Source organism: Bos grunniens, chromosome 12 (assembly GCF_055505025.1).
Source record: "Bos grunniens cultivar Pamir isolate PY7600 chromosome 12, Bosgru_T2T1.0, whole genome shotgun sequence".
NCBI classification, from domain to species: domain Eukaryota; kingdom Metazoa; phylum Chordata; class Mammalia; order Artiodactyla; family Bovidae; genus Bos; species Bos grunniens.
The window spans coordinates 53,168,346-53,178,525 of record NC_141176.1 but is presented as its reverse complement, the minus strand read 5'-3'; the positions used below and the strand labels follow the sequence as shown (position 1 = coordinate 53,178,525).

The following is a 10,180-nucleotide window of genomic DNA, read 5'->3' as shown; positions in this document are numbered from 1 at the left end:
CTGGTTCTTTGGGTTCTAGTGACCTTCTTACATGGGGACCCAAACCCCACTACAGAGCTAATATCTCACATATCTTATCCCGAGCATTTGAGAGAAAAAGAGTTGCTTACAAATGTGAATACTCTGCCTACCCACTTTAGGTCTGACTGACCTGTTCAAGAGCATCACAATGCTTTCACGATTGTGGTGAAACATAGGTGTGGGGTTGGTATCATTTATGCTGCACATTCATGCGTGACCTGATATTGCCGAAATAGTCTTTATTTCTAAACATTCCAAAACAGCGGTGTACACAGTAACAAATAGTAAGTCATATCCCGTAAGAAAGCATTCATTAGTGCAAATGGATTTTGTAAAAGGTCTATCAAAAAGATTTATTTGCTTTAAAATGCATTCATTTCCAGAAGCATTGTTAATAAAATGTTACAGTTTCATCCTCTGTAAAAGTTTTGAAAATCAATTGTGGTACAGTAGCAAACACTGCAGGTATTAAGTGCAATGAGCTCATGATGCCATTATAAATATGAAAGCCAGGAATGACAATAAGTTAACAATGAAAACAACAAGACCCATTTCACGCTGCTGTCTGGCTGTCTCCTTGCAATGCTTCAGCTTACATTGTGCTCATTCAACAGAAAATTATGTCTCAATTGTGTGATGGATTTTTGCTGATATATCCCTAGAGCTAAAAAAATAGTACCTTACCACAAAAATATTTTTATGGCACAAAATTTAAGTTGTTCCATAGTGGTTCACATAGGTGTAAAAAGAAATAGGCACAAAAAATAAAATTCCTGTAAACTATAAAAAAGTAAATTTCAAAGCATACGTTATATAACCTAGTTGTAAATATGCAATGTATTAAAATACAGAACATGTAATGGGAAGATGTTTAGAACATGTAAGTAAATTGAACAGGTTAAAAAAAAGAAACAAAAACCTCAGATGGCAAAGAAAGCATTATGGATACACCTCAACTCTCTCAAAAAGGATTCAGGTACATTATCAGTTCTACAAAAACGTCCTAGCTCTAAGTGTCACAATACTGCAACTGCGGATCTGTGAACGTTGCAGTATCTCAGGCAAATATTTAAGTGCAATAATTAGTCTCTGGTGATTGGTCCACTGAAAAACAATGCAGTAAATGTGTTAAAATGCAGAAGGGAAAGAATATCCTGACACCCGCTGTTACCCAGCCAGCTGGGTAACACGACCCTCATTTTCCAGTTCTTTCCCACTCCTCAAGGGTACAGAAAACTGCATCAGTAGCAACCGTCTCTCCAGTTTCCATCCCTCAGCGTGCTGAGTGAAGACAGAGGCTTTGGAGGCTGAAGGAAACTGTGAAAGGATTAAAAAAGGAAATGGCTTGTAAGTAACCCCACAAGTCGTCGCGCTCTGGTCTCCCCACCCTCACCCCAGCAGTGACAGCGTGCTGGCACTTTCCCCTGTGTGCCTTGGGGTTCTGGCCGTCAACATGCCCATCCTCAGGAATATCCAGTTCCCAGCACGCTGCCACGAGTGTTGTATGTGCACAGGCAGATGTGCAACATAAGGGGAAAACGACCAATATCCTTAAGTGTAGTAAGAGCATTTTAAAATCAGAGAGAAAGATAAACATGACAGAAAAATGGCCTGAAAACATCAGTGGTTGCTTCACTGAAAATTTCTTCATGTAATTCTATTTGTATTCAATCTTACAGATAATCAAGAGATTTGCCTATTATGTTGGCAGCAAATTTTTAAAAAGTGTTAAAACCAATGTTTGCCTAAGTTTGGGGAACCAGACCCTCTATCTGGCAATGACAGCCTATCCAGGAGATTAGTTCGAAGACAGACATCCAAGGACAAATGTACTGTCCACAGGTAACATATGCATCAAACAATGTGATTCTATTCAGTCATGAATGAAACACAGCCCTGCACTGAACTAACACGCACGAAAGTGATTTCTATCTGGATAGTAAGATTATTTACTTTTGTTTTGCAGTAGTTTCTAAATTTGCTTTTGATCTGAGCACCTATTATGCATCAGAAAATAAAAACTATACATACCTAATGCATAAATAAAAAAAATTTGTTCCCACATCCTTTGCAAACTGTCACCGTGGCTCCCCTCCCTCTCCTCCTCCAAATACTAATTTCTTGTAAGAGTTGTATGTATTTACTGCCTCCATTGTCGCATCATCTAATTTGTCAACTCACTTTTATGGAATTGTTTTTTAACCATAAAACACTCCAGCAGATCCACTTCAGAAAGGACACAACATGACTGTGAGCTCATTGAACATGTGCCCGGCAAGCAATGTGCAATTTAAAAAATTCTACCTGGAACATACCAAAGTTCCCAACATAAGCTAATAAACCCCAACTAAACACCACTTTGAGCGGCTGGACTGAACTGAACTGAAACGTCACTAAGATGCTTTTTAAATCATGACTGTGGGAGGAGGGTGTGTTGTGTACATGCCTAACATCATTTGTGCCCATTCTGATTAAAAAAAACAAAAAAAAAAGATTGAAAAATATTGAATCCAGAGGCAGGAGGTCACGAGTCAGGTCACAAGGGGAAGAGTAACCAACCAGGGTTAGACAGAGGAAACGGCAGGGTGGCGCCTGGGGCGGTTTCTAACTGCAGCCCACGAACAGGGTTACAAGGAAGAACGGACCAAGGCTCTCACCTTCTGACAGGCTGTGCAATTTTGCTTCGAGGCAGATTACTCCCATTTATTGCCAGTGAAGGTCTTGGAAGTGCGCTGCGGCCCATGATGCCCGAAGCTGCAGCTTTGGTGGGGGTGGGGATCCCCGTGTTGGAGTATAACTGTAAGCTGTTGGATAAGGGCGCGTTACTGCTGCCCTGGACGGTTGGGCTCACGTAGGCCGTGGCTTTAAGAGGCTGCCGCACTGATGCTGGGAAATGTCCCACGCTGTGGATCCTGTGCTGGAGCTGTCCTGGGGACGGAACTAGGAGGAGAGAGAACATGTACACGTTCACCACTGTCTGCACGTGTGTCGTACCCAAAGACACTGATGCTGTCTGAAAGGGTTTTAAATGTACACATGAAGGTATCTGCATACTGGGCCCAGTGTCTTCTGAAACACCATATACATAAAGTGTTATCGTTTAGCAGCTAAGTTGTGCTAATCCAACTCTTTGCAACCCCATGGACTGTAGCACGCCAGGCTAAAGGCACCCAAACGTTAAGCCTAGAACGAAATGAAATTGTGACATGAACACACTCATGTAACCATATCCACATCAAGACAGCAAACACTGCCGGCGCTTCAGCAGCTTCTCACGCATCCTCTCCCAATCAACACGCCCCGCAAGTGACTGTTACTTTCATTTTTATCACCACAGATTTGTTATTCCTATTTTGATCTTCATGTAAATGGAATTACAGAGTATGTTCTCTTCTGTGACTGGCTTCTTTGACTCAACATTATGTTTTTGAGATTTATCCATATATTTGCATTGCTGTGTGGTATTCCACAGAATGTATGTTAAAATCCATTCTCCTGATGATGCAAAGCTTGGTTACTTCCAAGTCTGGGGTTTTATGAACATTCTTGAATACGCATTGGTGTTCAGATGTATTATATTACAAGTATATTCCAAATTTATAACTATTAGGATAATGAAGTTATCAAAGCTGCTGAACATAACATCAAAATAGAAAAAAAATCAGTTGTATTTCTAAATTATCAGTGAACTAAAATTTGAAAAAAATGCTACTTATGAAAGCATTTTTAAGATAAAATACTTAGGAATAAACTTAACTATAGCTGTATTAAACCTCTATACAGGAAGCTACAAAACTTTGACAGATAAGACCTAAGTAAATGAGGGGATATTCCATGTTAATGAATTAGAAAACTAATATTGCTAAGATACCAATTCTAAAATTTAACTACAGATTAAATGAAATTTCAAAAAGTATATCATTTGAAATGAAACTCCAGAAGAGTTATTTCAGGAAGGCAGTCCTATTAGTCCCATTAACTCTCCTACACACAAGACAGATAACTACATTGAGTTTAAAAAGAAATAACAGAGAAACTAGTCAAGATTAATAGACACAAGCCTAATTTTACAAATGAGAAAACAAGGATCAGAAAGGATACACAGTTTCCCATGCATGTATGACTAAGAAAAGACCCAAACTCGAGCTGTTGCCTGCAAACCTAGCGTCTTCCTTCTGGAGTTGCCTCTCCAACCTTCTCTGTTCACTCTGTTCGCTCCAGAAGGCACACCAGTCCAGAACTAGCTCTTCACGAAACACACACATGATGTTTATATACACGCATGATGTTCATATACATGCATGATGTATAAAGGATATTTGCTTAGGGATCAAAGTCAATGAGAACAGAGTCCTGAGATCTGAAACAAGTTCACGACTGACCTCCTCTTACACATTAACACTCAAGTTCTTTTGTTTTCTCTCATTATTATGCTTGAGTTACACACAATGATTTTTCTATTTCATTTCTTTATGTTTATTAATTGCAATTCTTCTATAAAGAAGAATTTCCCCTCTTCTCCATTTATTCAATTAAGTATGAAGCTATGATGATTTAATCTATGGGTTATAATCTTTTAATATAATCATTTATTCTGTAGCTCAATCTGTCGCAGGTTTGGTCTCTGGGAGTTTCATCAAGCCGTTTCCTGTATCCTTTTGACATGCTCTCATCATTTTTTCAGGACTTCCATCAAGACTTTCCATTGTTTGTAGGGTATGTTCTATTTTGGGTTACTTACATTTTTCTGGCACTCAAACTGTGCTACTGATCCACACCGAATTAGAGTTCACAAAAACTCCTCACCATCACCCTGTTTGCTACTGTCATGACTGTATTTTCCCCTTCTATGTTTATACTGTTGACTTTTATACTCAAGCACAGAACTTCTATCTCAGTTAAATTTCATCATGATGTATTTGGCCATCTGCCCTAACCTCCTGACATAAAATTAGAAAGCAGTCCTCAGTTTCCCACCATTAGTTCCTAGGCCATCTTCTGTGTCTTTACACAAGCCTTTAATTCAAATATTAATAGATGAAGACCTAAGATCCAGCCCTACAGTGTTCATTTATACATTTGTTCAAACATCTCCTGAGAGCTCAATGTGCCCAGCAGCAAGTCAGGTGCTGGGGACAGAAAGTCAGATGAACTATGGTCCACACCTAGGAAAAGCCAGTAAGCTAGTATGGAAGATGAACATTAACGACAGTACAGTGTGACACAGTGAATGACACAAGCAGCAACCAGAAACCTGACCCATTCTCAACCTGTGGAGGAACCTGGGGTAGTTTATCAGGGGCACCAAGGAGTCTGCTGGGTGGAAACCTAAGCCATCTGGTTGATGGTGCTCAGCCACACACTTGGCCTTCCAGGTCTGGGTACATCAATACTGGGCCTGTGGCCTTGAATCTGCCTCCCAGGGGTCAGTCTTGGACTTAACCCTGACTACCCATACAGGTCAGAGAAGGCAATGGCACCCCACTCCAGCACTCTTGCCTGGAAAATCCCATGGACAGAGGAGCCTGGTGGGCTGCAGTCCATGGGGTCGCGAAGAGTCGGACACGACTGAGCGACTTCACTTTCATTTTTCACTTTCATGCATTGGAGAAGGAAATGGCAACCCACTCCAGTGTTCTTGCCTGGAGAATCCCAGGGATGGGGGAGCCTGGTAGGCTGCCATCTATGGGGTCGCACAGAGTCGGACATGACTGAAGTGACTTAGCAGCAGCAGCAGCAGCAGCAACCCATACAGGCTGCATTCGTGGGGGGCAGGGAACCGGGAGCCAAGACGTCCCAACACAAAGCGAGAACACAAGAACGCTAGACTGTACTCTCACCACGCTCCTCATCACTGGGTAAAACATACAGAGAATGAAAGACTGTGGGCAAACTGCAATGAAGTAGGTAAATCCTACTCTTCAGTCACACTAAAACAGAACTTCATTTGCCCCGGGAAAGCTATGGACTGATGCAAAACAAGACCACAGTAAGAGCTGGACAGAATAGCTGTGCTTTCCTCGGAGTAAATATATCAAGTGCACAGCTAGAAAGAGGCAGGACCGCACAGAAAACATTTTTGTATGATGAGTAAAGAGATCAATCACCATTCAGGGCTTCTACTTATATCCTTAGGTATAAAGGCTAACATACAATTTGCTAATTATTAATCGGTAACATATAATTTGCTAATTATTAACAGGCACCGGTGAAAATACTTCTTAATGGTGAAATACAAAATAAAAGTCAAAAGGATAACTTTCTCTGTAGTGTTCAGAGAAAGAAAGAAAAATGAAATAGTAAGATATTTTCCTAATGGTGTTATAACTAACTGAAAATTACCAAAAAATCTGTCATACTTACTACAAGACTGTATTCTTGAAATTCCATTTGCAGCTCCATGCAAGCTTGAGTCAAAACTCTGACTATTCCGCACGGTGACTGGAGAACTCCCATTGCTACTAATAGTGGTTGTACTTGGCATCCGAGCTAGGTTAGGCATACTTCTTCGGAGCTTGTCTAGAAAAGTATTTTACTGTGTTAAAAAAAATCACTACTTTTATGCTGATTAAGACACTAGATTTCAAAAGTAAATACAAAGAGAAATCATATTTTGTTCAATGACAAATTATCATACGTGTTATGAACTCTAAGAAGCTAACTGATTACCCCTCGTATAGGGAGACACTTAATATCTTCAGAAAGGCTCCACCAAACAAACAGCTAATGGAAAGCATTTTTTCTTTAAAAATGGGAGGGATTAGCTAGTCAATTAGCTGTCTGTTCTTAGATAAAATTATATCAAAATGAGGTTAGACAATAATCTTACAGCCATTAACATTAAAAAAAAAAAAAAAAAAACCCTAGAAATTGTTACATGTTAGTTAAAAAAAACACCTAGAGGTGTCAAACCAACTATTACTGAAACTTTTGGTAGAACATCAAAAAGGAAGAAATTTTTAAAATTCTAACTTGAGATGTTTTGAGAAAGCCACTCATCACATCAACATGATCACATTAACTTCTGGAAAGTTTTAAGGGTCATGAGTATGCCACCAAACCTTTGGAGACTTCAGACACTTCCCTTTCTTTTTCTTGCTGAATACACCTTCTACCACCAAGAGGCAGCAGAGAGTAAGCCACACACAGACCTCTATGAATTTTAATTCAGCCACGAAGCAACTTAGCATGTATGCACACACAAGACTGTAGCTCTACAATGTAGACAGTTTTCTCTTTATTAATACCACGCCCGCCAAGCCAATGTATATATATCAGGTCATTCAAGCTCAGAAAACAGATATATTTGAATACTAAGCAAAAACCCATTCAAGGACAAACCTGATTCCTTTTTCTCTCCTTCACACAGACACAGCTCCATCTACATCACTTAGATCCCTGAAGTCACCTAATCTAGAAAGGGGTGTTAGCTTCCAAGTTTCACCTCCCTTCTTCCTCCTCAACTCCAAGTCCTGTCAATTCTGCCTCGTAAATATTTAACACATCTCCCTCTACCACCCTAGCACAGACCTCATGATCTGTCATCCACATTTTCACAGAATCATCTTAACAGGTTTCTGTGCACCGTCTGTTCCTCCCCACCTTCCATATAGCTGGTGACTTCCAGCCACTTCCTAAAACCCTCCAATCGCTCCCCTTCCCCTTCCTCTGAAAGCCCAAGCTCCTGGGCTGAGCAAAGACCCTTCCAAGGTGTGGTCCCTGCAGACCTCTCCACCCTCACCTCCTGCTGCCCCTGCCTCACAGCCTGCTCGCCAACCAGAGTGAACCACAGCGTTTCCAAATACTTCACATGTCCCTGCATCCGTGAGCATGCTGGTCCTTCCTCTTGGACACCATTCCTCATTTTATGGAATGAATGAATAAACGCATATTTATGCTATACAGTGGGCTTCCCTTATGGCTCAGCTGGTAAAGAATGTGCCTGCAATGTGGGAGACCTGGTTCGATCCCTGCATTGTGAAGAGTCCCTGGAGGAGGGAACGGCTACCCACTCCCCATTCTGACCTGGAAAATTTCATGGACTATATAGTGCATGGGGTCGCAAAGAGTCAGACATTGCGGAGCAACTTTCACTCACTCATGGTATACAGTGTGTTAGGCGAGTTTCCAACTCTCAATGGGATTATAGTCTAGACCATTGTTTCTCAATCTTTTCTTCTATTACCATCTTTAGGGATCCATTAAGGAATAAAGGCAGCAGCCAGTTACCCACCAAACATCTAAAGCTAGCCTTCCCGTCAATACAGGTCCTCAGGATAATACCAACATGTCACTGATCACCCTCCTCCCCCGCCAAATCCTAAAAATTACAGTTAGCAAATGTTTTGTAAGATTTAATCATTTATTATACTTAGCAAACTACTCAAAATACAGTAGTCCCTCCCTTTCTTAACAGCAGGTGATACGTTTCAAGACCCTCGGGAATGCCTGAATCCATCAATAGTATTAATACATAGTACTGAACTTTATAAAGCTTCCCTGGTGGCTCAGATGGTAAAGTATATGCCTGAAGTGCAGGAGACCCAGATTCAATCCCTGTATTGGGAAGATCCCCTGGAGAAGGGAATGGCAACCCACTCCAGCATTCTTGCCTAGAGAATGCCATGGACAGAGGAGTCTGGTGGGCTACAGTCATGGAGTCACAGAGAGTCAGACACCACTGAGTGACTAACACACACAATGAACCTTAGCAAGTTTCTCCTGCACAGGTACTGATGGGCAGGTAGCATGCAGAGCCTGGATACACCTGACAGAGAGAGGACGCGTGTCCCACCTGGGACACAGCAGGAAGGCACAAGATTTCCTCACAGTACTCAGGACAGCACACGCTTTAAAACTTACAACTCTGTATTTCTGGAATTTTCCATTTAACATTTTCAGACTGCAGATGACCATGGGTAACCGAAGTCACAGGTAAGGAGGGACTACTGAGTGCTCCTTTTAATCCCATGAGCCCCAGAAATATTCCAAGGACTTTGAAGAGCCATCCCTTTTGAACCCAAGCAGGGTAGGAGCTATGGAAATAGTTATTACCACACATTTCTGTTTTATTTTTAATTAAATTAGATCAGTATTATAACAATTGTTTTCTTCCATCTATATTATTTTAATAATTTAGAAAAATAATTGATAGATTAGTTTCCAAGTTACAACTCTTATTCTACAATTTTGTTTAAATAATACTGTGGTAACAAATGAAGGTTCAGATATCTACGCCATATTAGTAAAAGTTTAAAAAAAAGTGGAGATGAGGATACAACCTTTACTTTTTAGCACTTTTAACTTTGTCAGCAATTTTTGTTTCAGGAGAAACAGTCATCATTTCATTGATTCCTTATAACAAACTTAGGTTAAAGGATTACATGTTACACGAAGGAGAACGTATATCAGATGACTTGATACCTGAGTTTTCTAAGAAAGGGATGTTACTTATCTACATTTTGTAACCAAATGAATGAAAACTCAGAGACATGGGAAGACAGGGAAAGGTGTAAGTGGTAGGCCAGACTGGCAACTCAGCATCTACCAGCCTTCACAGCTTGTGTGCTCAGCCATCAAGTTGATCAGCCAGACGTTCAATCCAGAGAACTGCTGTTATCTTCCATTTCCTTTGCATGTAGAGACCAGCCCTTTTAGAGAAATAAAACTACCACAGTCAGACACTAGCCTGAGATATGTTTCCATTTTCCTAATAGGAACCATCGTAACACAGGTTTAGGTAAACCTAATCCTTTTCATAACGGTGTTGAATGTAAGTTAACACCACTTTTCTAAGGGGGAAAAATGATCCCACTGACAATACTAATCAAGATGCAGAGGGAGCATCTACTGGATAGGCAGGATATGACAAAAAAAAAAACCCTTCATGGGAACAACTCTGGGTGCTCTCTCCCACAGTTTTAATGATCCGGTAGTTACTGCCTTTGATATTATGAGCTTTAATGAATTGATCATCAATGGCAGTCACTTTACCTGCCACAGTTTTCTTTTAGATTTGAAATCTGAAAGTATTAAACAGAGATAAGTTCTAACTATTAAACCTTAAATATGTTCAAATGATCTCTCAATTAGCATGAAAATTACAAGTACAGAGGAAGATAAAGTAAAAACTTCGTACATGCTGGCAGGTGATGACTAG

At 40.5% G+C, this 10,180-nt stretch overlaps 1 protein-coding gene across 4 annotated transcripts in view; it reads right to left on the bottom strand.

Annotated features, from left to right (window-relative positions):
• Window positions 1-240: 240 nt before the first annotated feature.
• SLAIN1 (SLAIN family member 1) overlaps window positions 241-10,180 on the bottom strand; it is a 55,728-nt gene continuing 45,788 nt past the window's right edge. For all 4 annotated transcript variants that reach the window (XM_086328598.1, XM_086328595.1, XM_086328596.1 and 1 more), the window contains 3 exons: window positions 6,385-6,540; window positions 2,679-2,961; window positions 241-1,338 (listed from right to left, as the gene is read on the bottom strand). In XM_086328598.1, coding sequence (XP_086184724.1) covers window positions 1,263-1,338; window positions 2,679-2,961; window positions 6,385-6,540 — 515 coding nt within the window. In that variant the 3' untranslated portion in view covers window positions 241-1,262. The remainder of the gene's footprint in view (window positions 1,339-2,678; window positions 2,962-6,384; window positions 6,541-10,180) is intronic.